This window comes from Microtus ochrogaster, unplaced genomic scaffold (assembly GCF_000317375.1).
Source record: "Microtus ochrogaster isolate Prairie Vole_2 unplaced genomic scaffold, MicOch1.0 UNK45, whole genome shotgun sequence".
NCBI lineage: Eukaryota > Metazoa > Chordata > Mammalia > Rodentia > Cricetidae > Microtus > Microtus ochrogaster.
In genome coordinates, this window is record NW_004949143.1 from 1,912,920 (window position 1) to 1,926,487 (window position 13,568).

General features: G+C 39.6%; 1 protein-coding gene across 2 annotated transcripts in view; it reads right to left on the minus strand.

Moving 5' to 3' along the window:
• Window positions 1-1,554: 1,554 nt before the first annotated feature.
• Mtm1 (myotubularin 1) overlaps window positions 1,555-13,568 on the minus strand; it is a 139,240-nt gene continuing 127,226 nt past the window's right edge. For both annotated transcript variants that reach the window (XM_005369183.3, XM_026777088.1), the window contains 2 exons: window positions 12,751-12,927; window positions 1,555-3,231 (listed from right to left, as the gene is read on the minus strand). In XM_005369183.3, the coding sequence (XP_005369240.1) occupies window positions 3,064-3,231; window positions 12,751-12,927 (345 nt within the window). In that variant the 3' untranslated portion in view covers window positions 1,555-3,063. The remainder of the gene's footprint in view (window positions 3,232-12,750; window positions 12,928-13,568) is intronic.

Below are 13,568 nucleotides of genomic sequence, written 5' to 3' on the forward strand. Positions count from 1 at the left end.
TATGATGATTTTATCCTGGTGTGCAGTATTCTGTTGCTAAGAGTGTGCTACAACTTATCTGGCCCACTGTAGCTGGATACTTATTTCTAGCTTGTTTATGGCTATAAGCCACAATGCTTCTCTGAACATGGTGTGCATTTTTCTCATTCTTCAACAGTACAAATACCACGTAAAAGGGCGCCATTTTGACTTCTTACCAGGTAATACCAAGTGTTCTCCAAAGTATTACACAGAGCTCCCACTGGCCAATGCTTCTGCATTTGGCAGACTTTTAAACTATTTGTAACATTGCCAGACCTGAGGAGAAAGGCCTATAATCCAACTATTTATGAGGCAGAGGCATGAGGATTGCAAAGTCCCAAATTTACCTAGGCAACTGAGTAAAATCTCATTTCAAAGTTGGGGCTGTGGCTAAGTGGTAAAGTAATTATTGAGCCCTAGGGTCAATTCCTGGAGCAGAACAAGGGTTGTGACACAAGAGTGTGGCATAATACCTCTCATTATGTCTTCTATGTATATTCTGGATGAAAGGTGTGGTTTAGTTCCTTTTTGTTTTAAAAAAGGACAAAACCAGAATCTTTAAGAAATTTCTTCTATACTATACATTTAAGGAACACAGTAGGTTTTTGACAGATTCATAGAGATGGTTATCATATTTAAGAAAATCTCATAGTTATCCTGCTTTTGATAAGACTCCTAAAACTATTCTAAGAGAAAATCTCAAATACATTAGCAACTACAAGTCCCTATGTTATCCATTAGACTTCTGGATTGCTCCACCCTACAAATCTATTTATTTATTTATTTTACTATGGTGCAAATGTAAACTGACTTGAAGCTCTAGACCTTTGTTTTTATAGGCAGTTTTCTTTAATCATCCTCAGTGATTATGCTTCATGCATACACACATCATCAGCAAATTCTTTGCTGTTAGGGATGTGGCTTAGCTGGTAGAGTCTCTAAATACAGGAAGCTCTAAATTCAGCCTCAGCACTGAATAAAAACTGGGCATAGTAGCATATCCTAGTGTTTTAGAAGTGGAGGCAGGAGGATCAATAGTTCAAAGGTCATCCTCAGCTGCATTAGGACAGTCTGGAGACTCCATTTTAATTTTTTTCACAGAGGGACTTCCACTACCTTGTCAAGGTGAGATGTTTTCTATCCTCTGTTCCAGGTGTATGTATGTGTGAGGTGAACTGGCATCAGTGTGCATTTTCCTTAAGGTTTCCAGGTGTGCCCATCAATAGTAAATTCATTTGGCCATTTATCAACCAGAAATGGAAGTAAGCTGGTTGTGACAGTGTGTGACTGTGAGATGTAGGTAGGAGAATCAGGAGTTCAAGGCCAGCTGTGGTGCCTCAGTTAAGCTGGAGGCCAACTTGAACTATATGAGACCTTAGGTCAAACAACCAAAAAAGAAAGCAAATGTTGCTACTATGATAAAAAATAAGCATGTGAAATTGATCCAGCAAAAGAAAATAAGCAAAAAAGATGGGCACCATGCACATCTTAAACACACACAGTTATATCCCTGGATATTCTGTTAGGTTTTAGTTAAATATATTTATTACAGCAGGTCTTAAATATTCATTGTCATGAAAATGTTTCCATGAAATTTTACAAAGTCCTTTGAGCTATTAGTATTAGCATTTTTTCCTTTTATGAAGTGACACTTTTTTAATTTATGAAATATTTACAGCGTTTACAAAAAGCAAAAGAATATCTAATAAAAAATTTTATACTTATAAAATCCATACATTACACTACTATGTTTGAGATGTCTTATTTGGTAGACTGGTAAGTTATGACATAAAATAATTTACAAAGATAAATTTAATCTCTCTTAATTTGCCAAAACAAAACCATTTTAACTATAAATAATCTTTACAAATCATGGTAGAACATTAATTAAATGCTTTAACTCTAGCTTTAGCTTTTACAAATATATTTACTAAATGAATTAGTTCAGATATTGGATATAACTGTGCACTTAAAATTTCATACTACAAAACAAAATGAAAAAAACCTGAAAAAGCAAACTGCCCAGTACTTCAAGTAATAATGTGCAGAACCAGTTTTTATGCATGCACATGGAAGAGAAACCCAACACCATTTAAACAGAGATACATAAACAGAATACTTTCAAGAACACACTAAAAAATGTACACCTGGGGCATTATTAAAAAAAAAAAAGATGCTCTAGCCATAGGTCTTCCATCCAAGATGGTAAAGCCTACACTTTGGCAGATAAGCTGCACTGACTAGAGGCGTGTTTGCGAAAATATTCACCTAAGCAGCAGAAGGCAGCTGACATCCTCACACAGTGCTATATATGGGGTTGGCCTCAACCTGAGTATGACTCAGTGTCAGACAAGCTCCTGGGGGAATTTAGAAAGCAGAGCTTGCAAAATTAAGGAGAAAAATCAAACCACATCACTTTTTAAATATAAAAATATGCTTCTCTTGAAAAAATAATGGGAAAACCTTTTATTTTCAAAATTTCAAAAGGATGAAACGCTCATCTTTTTTCTTACATTACCACTTATGGTGGTATAAAAAATTGGCAATTATTTCAACGCCTTGCTCGTTGAATCTGTGGAGGAAGCTGAGTGCAATTTGGCTTTGGCAGTCCTGCCCATCTTTCCCATTTGGATTCATTTTAGATAATCCAAAGCAATTGTTGTAAGCAGCTGGAGGAAAATCCATTTTACAAACACAGTTCCCCCTTGGATTTAAAATAATGTTTCAAATAAGTCCACAAAATATATACTGCATATGTAGCATTTATATAGATGTAAATTAAATTTTATCTTCGCAAAAGTGCTTTGTAAAAAATAGTGAGGATTTTCCAGAACCCCCTCTCGACTCATTTCTTCTGATTGCCACACAGACACTGTAGAGTTCTTATAATATGTATTACAGAAGGCACATACTCAAGAGTCTAAGATATTAGTTCAACTTCTAAATGGAGGCAGATATTTGAAATCTACTTTGTACACATGCTCAAAATGAAAGTCAACTATTTCACTTATCCAGAACTAAAGTGTAGTGCCAGTGATTCGCTCAGAAGTGAGTCTGCACATGGGGCATCATCTGTGAAGGACTGGAAGGTGAAGCAGGGGGGTCAGAAAGCTTGGCGGAGTTGGCGAGCTGCAATTCCTCAAGTTTCTTGATATAATCATCACGTAAGGCCAAGAGCTCCATGTAACGCTGCTCCACTGGGTTTGGCTGCTACAAAGAATCATATACATGTTATATTTGATGCCAGCCATGCCATCTGCCCACCGCCTTCATATTAACCCCTCTTTACCAAGAACTGACGTACAGACTGCACCATGGACACATAGAGTCCTAAAACACACAGTTAGCTTTTTACCACTGAGGAATACAGCCACACTTCTTCACACTTGCATGGCCACCCCTAAGCATTTATCAGACACAGTTGCAGATTTCTATGTTGTCCATCCCTAGATCCACTGTCCTCTTTCATTCTGCAGGACAGTTCTTCACAATTTGGCATGAGGCTCCTGTCTGTGTAGACCTGTGACACTTTTCCTAGAGGTGAGGATCCAGAAAAGCATTACAGTAACAATTTATATTCTTAAAATAATCTATGTAACTGATAGCGCTGTGTATTCACTGTGTGTCCAGCAAACTGTATCTGGCTCACTGTTGTGCTTTCTAAATTCTGTCACTGCTAACTCCCACTTACAGAACACAGCCATGCCCATACTAAGGGCACTCAGCAATTTCTAGGGCCCCTCAATGGTACATACACTGGTTTACTGAATGTCTTCCTACATATATACTCTTGCACATAGCTGATGGATCTTCCTAGGCTTAGGGTCTATGACGAGAAGAGTACAATCTCTTTGACTTCACTACGTGCTGCCAAATCATCCTTGATGTGTGGCCATGGCCTGAGGCTTCTGCTCCACATTTTCACCAAGAATTGGGAACTTAAGACTTTCTGCCAACTTGAGGGCTAGGCTGTGATATGCCATGGAAGTCTGTGTCTGCATTGCTCTGTCAGTCCATCTTCCCATGAGCTTCCTCTCTGAATGAACACACAGCTGAGTGCAGCAGCACTCACAACCTCTGGACTGAGGTCAATTCCCACTTTGCCCCTGCCCAGCTGTCAATTGTGTGTGCCTGTATCAACCCTTCTGTAGAAACAGGCAATGCCCAGCACGGCTCTTCTAGCATTGTTTGGGGGGCACCATGAGTCCGTGCCACTGTCATTCTTTCAGCAGTCAACAGGGCACTAATGTTGGCATAAAGGCACAATGGGATCCTTCTCAGCATGTTCATTTCTGCAAGCCTTTATTCTGAGATACAAATCCCAGAGTGCACACATCTTAAAGCGTCCAGCTCAATGAATCTCTATGAAGGTGTACACTTAGGTGATGATCACCCAGATGAAGGTGTATGCGAGAAGAGCTCTGCGGGAGACTCATGTTCCAAGGCCATCAGAAGTGGCTTCCAGAAAGTTTGAGCAGCATATGAAACAGGAAGAAAGAAAAGCTAAAGCCTGTAAGAGTGCCCTCCTTTAGCACATATAGTAGCTTCCAGAACTGCCCTGCATTAGTCTGCGTTGAACTGTCTAACCAAGCAGTGACTGCCAACGAAGCTGTGACAGTGAGCACCTCTGTTAAAAGCTGTGAATTGGCCCTGCTAGCATCAGACATGTGATACGACCAGGATTTCTGAGCAGCAATCTTGAATCTTGAGGAGTAAGACCATGCCTTACTTAGCTTCTTGTGGCTGCCCTAACAAGCGAACACAAACTTTGGTGACTTAAAACAAAAGTTACCCACCCTCTGCTGGCCAAGTGTCATCAGGGCCACACACTCTCTAGAGGCACTAGGAATCCTTCCTGGTTCTAATCCTGTTTCTGATGCCACCTATGAAAATATTACACTATATCTGCCTTTACATGGCCTTTTCCTCTCCTCTGCGCCTGCGCTGCAAATCTCTGTCACCTCTGATTTAGGTAGGAGAATGCCAATTGGTGAATCCAGGGCCAATGTAAATTACAATTGCAAATACTTATTATTCAAATAAGGTAACTACAATGGTTGATCTTCATGTCAGCTTGACTGGATTAGGGATCACCTAGAAGACACACAGTATGTCTTGATGGAGACTCTATAGAGAGCTTTAACTGAGGAGGAAGGACTCACCCTGAATGAGAGTGGCAGCAGGCTATGGGCTGGGAACCCAGACTGAATCATAAGGAGAAAGAGACTGAACGTCAGCATTTATCCCTCTCTGTTTTCTGACTGTGGGCCCACTGTGACCAGCTGCCTTAAGCTCCTGCCACCATGTCTGTTCTGCCATGATGGATTGTATTCGCAAACTGTGAACCTGTGTTGTTGTGCCAGGTATTTTTGTCACAGCAACAAGAAAAATGACTACTATATTAGTCACATTTGTAGTGCCTAAGTAATATGTAAATATGTATAAATATGTATATATGTACATGTATCTATGTACATACCCTTTGAAGTAGAAAGGAGTACTGTAATTCAACCTACTGTGGGATTCTAAAGAGTGAATCAGTTGAATACAGCTGCACATGTGTCTGCCCTCATATTTCTACGGGGACTGCTACTTTCAACAGTATTGCTCAGGGTCCACAGCTTTACCAAAGTGCCCTCTTCACCCTGCTTGTACCAAGTACTATTTTCAAAGAAGCCTATGTACTGTTAGGGCAAGCATGCTTGGTGCAGCAGCTAATACCCACTCCGTGCTGCTCAGTACTAGCCTTTGCTTAGCTTTCTGTGCTCGGCTGTGTTCAGCCAGCAAGAAAGCCTGATTTCATGGTCTATATCTTCCAGCAGGGGGAGACAGGCCAACAATAAACAACAATCCGTGAAGTTATCAACTGCTAGAAGATGATCGATACTAGAGAGCAGAACAAGATAGAAGAAGAGTGGACAGGTATGGTGTTACTGGTCGTCTAATTTGGGAGTGAGACACTAAAGAAGGGAATGAGTTTAGGGGAAAGGCTTGAGAGGGATAAAGGAAGAACAGAGGCCAATGTGGCTAAAGAACTGTTTCACAAAGGATTTTTGAGACAGGAAAAAGAATAGAGGTACAGGGTCCCCCAAAATACCCAGAAGACTTGGTCCTTGAGTCTGAATGAGGTGAGTACCTTCCTAGCCAGTATGGAGAAATGTTGTCCTTAGATGTCAACTTTACAAGGACTGCTTTGGTTGTCATGCTGAGGACAGATTCAGGGGAAGCAAGGGTGGCCCCAGGAGTCCATCTAGAAGTGCACTGCTATCACACAGCTCACCCTCAAGTGATGGCAGAAGCATACTGAAAACTGCTTGTACTCTGTAGTGAGTGTACACGCGTGTGTGTTTGTGCTGTGTGGTATTAATTTTATATATGTATGGGTGTTTTGTCTGCATGTATGTATATGCACAATGTGCAAGTCTAATGCCCACAAAGGTCAGAAAGGGCTTCGCATACCCTAGGACTCGAAATACAGAAAGCTGTGAGCTGCCATGTAGGTGCTGGGAATTGAACCCAGGTTCGCTGGAAGAGATCAACAAGTGTTCTTAATTACTGAATTACCTCTCCAGTCCTCCTTCCTCTGACCTATATAATTTTGACATCCAAATGGGTTCTCTTGGCACACTGACTGTGCAGTGAGAGAGAAAAGCCTCAAAGATGACTTTAGGTTTCCTGATAGGGTAACTGGAATGAAGATGACAGCAGGAAGAGAAGTTGGAAGGGACTCTTAGGTGTTCTTTTTGGACGTGTGACATTTAATTTTGTGTCCTGCCATTATTTACTAAATAATGCCATCTTCTTATTATGCCAAATCTCTACAGCCATGCTGATCTGTTCCTAGGTCATATCAACTTTTGTTTTTATATGTTATCATGCACCAATTATATAAAATAGTTTCATAATAACATTTTTATACACATTATATATTTTGATCCTACTGTTTGTTCCCCACCCCTGCTGATTCCTTTTCTCTTCCTAACTAGTCATCACTTCCTACTTTAATGCCTTTTTTCCATGGTGACCCAATGAATTTAATTAGGGTTGCTTATAGGAACATGGGGACCTTGTCAGTGGTTGATAGACAGGAAAAAATATCTTCCCCCTCCCCCAGCAACCATTAACTGAGGATAACATCACAGGGATGGGGCAGGGGAGAGGGCCTCATAGGTTACTCCTCCCTAGCTACCGTTAAGTGCTTATAAATCCTTAGGAGGGGGAGAATCTTATGAGTCCCTCCCCTTAGGTACTGTTAAAGGTTTATTACCTTTCAGGGGGACAGAGCCTCAAGAGTGTTTCCTCTTAGCTACTGTTTACTATCTATTACTTCTCAGGGAGGGGTGGAGCTCATGAGCCCCTTCTCTTAGCTGTTAAGTGTTTATAAATTCTTGGGGGCAGGAGGTAAGGACTCATGAGCCACTGTCCTCCAGCTACTGTAGACTGCCTATAAATCCACGGGGGAGGTGGGCATATGAGTACCCCCACTACAGGATTAGGACAAGCACAATCTTATACAGGTCTGGGTCATATAATTATTGACATATAGGAGGGCAAGTTCTTCCTTGATATTCTCCCAGTTTTGGTTATCTAAAAAAAAATCTTTCCTATGAATATTAAATTTTAGAGTCAGTTTGACAACTAGAATCAGCACACATGCTTAGACAAGAAAAATAAATCAGATGTGACAAAATCATTTTTACAGTGGCATGAATGTATAACTATAATGAGTTTTCTAAACTATTAGCAATAAGATATTAATGAAAGATTACAAATGAAAAATGTCAGTGAAGTAATGAATATAAAATACACAGAAGTTATTAACCTATAGATGCACAAAACAGTTAAAGAATATTAGCAGAGGAGTCCATTTCTGAGAGTATGTAAAGACAAGCAAGCAATGAAGTCTAAAGTTCAATGACTTCAAATGTTATACCTGAACTTCTCACTTAGAAATGAGTGTGCACCAAACTCAGCACAACATACACAGAATAGGATACTTATCAAAGAAGCATTTTCACAGTCAAATGATTTTCACATTCATATGCCTTTTAACTCTTCTACTAGAAATGACTTAAATACCATACATGTCAGATGGTTTATATGTCACTGGGCCTGTTCTTAACTTTCAGTTACTGAGTTTTATGTCATAGCAAGGACTGACTTTAAGAACAGGCTAGACTGGCCTTCATCAAGGTTAAGACCTCATTATGGGGAGGGGCTGTATATTCTTTTCTCTTTCAACATGAGTAGTATATAATTGTGTTGTGAATACTGTAGGAAGCCATCAGTGAATGCTTTCTAGGTCCCACAAATGAATAATCACTTAACTTTTAAGTGGTTAAGTACATTTGATGAAGGAGAGTCATCTGTTTTGTGTTGATTTAACCACGTAAAAATGAAAAATTCACAGAGAGTCTGGATTATGTACGTTATGTTTTCTTTAAAATTTTTGACTGTGAAGGAGCTAAGTACAGAGAGACATTTCATTATATGGGCTGCCAAGCTAAACCAAAATGGATATCATAAGGGTATGGCTTCAAAATTTGGGTCTAAGGATATGATGCTTTGGAAAGGAGTCTCTTCTTTTGTTTTCACAGAGGATGAGACCCTGTGGATTGCTTCTATCCCAATATGGTATGATAGACCACGACCTCCCGAAAAGTTCCTGTGAACACCTTCAAAAATTACTTCATTCAACTGCCAACTGAGATAAAACTAGCACAAGGTTATACCATGAAAGACCTAATTAACAGCACCCCCATTTAGCAGAAAGCAGTTTGGAGAGAAAAAACTGTGCCCATGTTCCCAAATATTGTTTATAAATGTTCTTTTACATTTAAAGGGGGAGATGATATAGATATGAATAATTTACATTGGTATGGATTTTAAGGTCAATTTGTTTTATATATATATATATGCATATTTCTAATCTTGATTAAGGTATTGTGATTATGTAGTTCATTTAAAATGTAATGTATAATTAGAAATATAGATTGTTAATAGATAATCATCGATAATAGTCAAGCTTGTAGTCATGTTAGATTATCTAGATATATAAAGATATATTTCAGTTAAATGGGCATTCTTCATATCTTTCAAAGACTGAAGAATATGGCATTTTAATGTTTTAATAACTTAGGGTTTTTCATGACTATGAGACACGTCTTCTCCTGGCAGCACCAATCTACTTCAAGAGGAAGATGGGCATCAAAGAGGCTCCTTATGGAGTTTGATCGCCATTTGGGCAGGAAGCTGCTCTTGCCTGGACTGTTGCATAAACTGGACACAGAGAACCCACAGAGAGAGGACTGCTGAACTTGCCTAAAGATGAGATGGTCTTTCGGGGTTCCTGACTCATTAAAGAGTCTGCGAGACATTCTGCAGGACACAGCAGAAAGTGACTAAACTGTCTTTGAAATTTCCTGCTTCATGAAAATGTCTGCTGGATACTATGAGCCTGAAGGCTGAAGATGGATGCCCTAGCGGTACAAAAGAACTTTGGGTGGCTGTCCAGGCAGCAAGATGTCTCTGTCATTTTTAGTGTTTAAAGTTTCTTATTTCTTGTTTGCGTAGGTAATATTATATCCTTCTGGAGTCTTTGATGGAATTAAAGAATGGATAGATAGTTATAGTTTTCCTTAGTTATGATAAAAGATAAAATAGATATAAATATTGTAACTGTAATTCTTGCTTGATAACTGTTTTGTTATATGTAATCTTACTATGTTAAAGTGAAAGCCTTCCTTTTTTGTTTAAACAGAAAAAGGGGAAGTGATGGAGGACAGTCATCTGTTTTGTGTTGATTTCATTGGTTAAATAAAGAAACTTCCTTGGCCTTTTAATAGGATAGAAAATTAGGTAGGCGGAGTAGACAGAACAGAATGCTGGGAGAAAGAAGCTGAGTCAGCAGTCGCCATGATTCTCTCCGAGGCAGACGCAGGTTAAGAATCTTCCTGGTAAGCCACCAGTTCGTGGTGCTACACAGATTATTAGAAATGGGTTAATCAAGATGTGAGAATTAGCCAATAAGAGGCTAGAACTAATGGGCCAAGCAATGTTTAAAAGAATACAGTTTCCGTGTAATTATTTCGGGTGTAAAGCTAACCATGCGGGCAGCCGGGCACTGGGAACGCTGCCCACCGCTCCTAACTACATACATTCTTTCAGTTTTAAATTATAAAATTTAGAAAGTCCTACGTGATTAGTTCTACACAAGCAGATCTCTAAAGATCTCACATACTTAACTCACACTTCTATTGTCAGCTTCATCTGAGGGTGCTGCAAGCACCAGCTTATGTACCCCTGCCATTTTGGGGAGTCTTGTGGGCAAAGATTATCTGTTCTTAATCCATGTATTCTCCAAGTTCAGGCCACACAGGGATACTCAGTATTTTGCAGAAGAAAATATGAAGTGCCCAGGGACATCAATTTGTGTAGGAATATTATAAGTCAGAAACATCTACACAGGGAAGGTAATGCTTCTGAACAGATGCCAATAGACCATGATATATAGGAAATTAACGTCTGAAAGAAAAAGTTCCCTCAAAGAATGAACACTCTTGTTTGTTCAAATTCCATTTTGCTAAACCCTTGGAGAATATGGAGTGGGGGTACTTTATAGAATGTTCTGATGATGACATCACCTCAAACTTGCCTCATCAGCAAAATGAAATAAAACCAATCAAAAGGTACCAAACCAAATGGCTTGTCACATAATCATTGTTAACTTTTATAGTCAGAAATGAATTAGCCAAAATTCCTTGTACTTCACAAATTCCGACAAGTACAAATGGAGAGGTAATTGTATGTGTGTGCATGTGTGTGCACGTGTGTGTACATGTGCTCTGTTTATTTATTTATTTAGAGACAGAGTCTCACTGTCTAGTCCTGGCTGACCTAAGCACACCATGTAGTCTAGGCTGGAGTCAAACTTGCAGAGATCTGCCTGTCTCTGCCTTTAAAGTGCTGGATGACAGATATGAGCCACCATGCCCGTCTTATAGTTTTAATTGTAAAATAAACATGTGTTCTGTAATGGCCATCACTTTCTACCTGACATTCTAAATGCCAGAACTACTGTTCAGGATATTCCCTCAAAGTACTGCTCAAATTCCAAACTACATAGGCAAATATTCTCAAGCTCTGGTACCTGTCACTTTCCAAAAAGAATACATACTTCTAACAGGGCCTCATTAGAAAAGCCTTTCACTCGGGCAGTAGAGACTTCACAGTGAGGGTGCCAGACTGAAATGAGGAATTCCCCAGTGAGTGTGAGGCACAGGATGGTGTCCAGCCAGAGCAAGTGTGGAGAAGCCAGTGACATCAAGAATGAAGCTCTCTGCTTTGCCACCCCAGCCCACTACTAATGGGATTACAGCCGAGGCTCTGGCAAGGCTATACTGTGCAGGTAGTCAATGCCCTGTGCCACAGCACAATATGCAAAAGTCTACCAAGAGCCACCACAAACACTAGAAGACTCAGAACAAAGCCGGGAGTAGAGGCACTTTTCTTCTGAGCCTTATTAAATAGGTTGCATTTTCTTCTGGTTTAGGGTAAAGTTGTAAAAAGGAAAGACCCATGGAAATGAATGTATGTATATATGTGCTGTGGGATAGTGGTCTTCTACCCTGTAAAGATTTGTCACTTGTATTGCTTTAATATAATGCTAATTGGCCAGTAGCCAGGCAGGAAGTATATAGAAGGGGAGACCAGGCAGAAGTATAGGCAGGGCAACCAGAACAGGAGAATTCTGGGAAGAGGAAAGGCTGAGTCTGCAGTTATCACCCAGATGCAGAGGAAGCAAGGTGAGACTGCCTTGCTGATAAAAGGTACCAAGCCACATGGTTAATACAGACAAGAATTATAGGTTAATGTAAGTTATAAGAGTTAATAAGAAGCCAGGGCTAATAGGCCAATCAGTTTATAATTAATGTAAGCCTCTGTATGTTTCTTTGGGACTAAATGGCTGCAGAACCTGGCGGAACAGAAACCTTTGGTAACATATATGTATGTATGTATCTATGTATGTATTTATTTATTTTCTCCTCCCTCTCCTCTCTTTACCTTCCCTTTCCATTCATCCCCCTCCCCTTCCCTCTTCTCCCTTCCTCTTTCTTTCTCTTCCCTCCTTCCTTCCTGTGTCTTTCCTTACCTCCCCCTCCCTTTCCCCCTTTTCCTCTCTATCTCTTTCTTCCATCTCCTTCCTTTTCTATCCATCTCTACCCCTTTCCTGTTTTTTCCCCTTTTGAAATTTCTTTATTTAAATGTGAGGTTTTTCACTTGAAAAATCTGCTTCCATGTGAACTGATAAGTAACTATCTAAATTTACTAACCTTATTGGTGTATTGGTATCTTTCTTTTAGATATAGAGATATTCAGTGCACAAGATGTTGAGAAATTATGCACAGAGTCTTCTAATAATGTGTAAGAATTTCAGGTGATTAGGGGAGACCCTTGGCAAGGAAAACTTAGAAACTTTCTAGAGTTTTAAAATGGCTTACATTATGATTAAAGAAATTACAGCATTCATTTGAGCAGAGAAATATAAGTTTAACTTCAAAATTCATGGTTTAGTAATTCACAACAATTTTAAATTAGGGTTAGTTTAAAAGCAAGTGTTTTCTTTATTATGTTTGTTCTTAGATTGCGAACAAACCACCAGCACAGTAAATAGCATCATATTAGCTGGGGTAGAGTCATTCAGTCTAGCGAGGCTGTCTTTTCACTTACTTGTTGCTTGATTCTGGGATTCCATCGAATGTAGTAATTCACCCACAGTTCCAAGTGGCGCATACTGGCAACTGGATATAAAACTCGATTGATTTCTTTTGTGTAGAAGGGATTTTTGAATTTGTCTTTATTGCTGTTAATTAGCGACCATACAGAAACTGTTCTTTCTGTAACTTTCTACAGAGAGAGAAAGCAGAAAGGTGAACACCCTCAAACCATCCTGCAGCCTGTGGCAACGAAGGGCACATTTACATTATCCTCCAGAATAGCAAAAAAAACAACAACAACAAAAAAAAACCATCAGCTGAGTGTTTGCTTCCACTATTGATATTGGCATAGATAACTGCTAGCTGAGAGCCAGTGTTTAGCTCTGTTTTTCTTTTTTTCAAGAAAGGGTTTCTCTGTGTACAACAGCCCTAGCTGTCCTGGAACTAGCTCTTGTAGACCAGGAAGGCCTTGAACTCACTGAGATCGGACTCTCTCTGCTTCATGAGTGCTGGGATTAAAGGCTTGTGCCACCACCTCCCGGCTACATCTTTTTTTTTTCCATTCATCTGCCCATGTGCATTTAAGGTGATTTCAGATCCGACTCTTGGCTTTTGTGAGTAGTGTTTCTGTAATAGGAATGAATGCACTTATCTCTCCTACATACCAACTTGATTTCTTTGTTCCTTTTTTGTGCTACTTGGGTTTGAATACAAGACCACTAGGTCTATAACCAGACTATTTTAATAATATTTTACCTTTATTTAAGAAAAAGTATTTAGTGTAATGTGTGAGTGCAGGCACATGGATGCCATAGCCCGAGTACAGAGCAC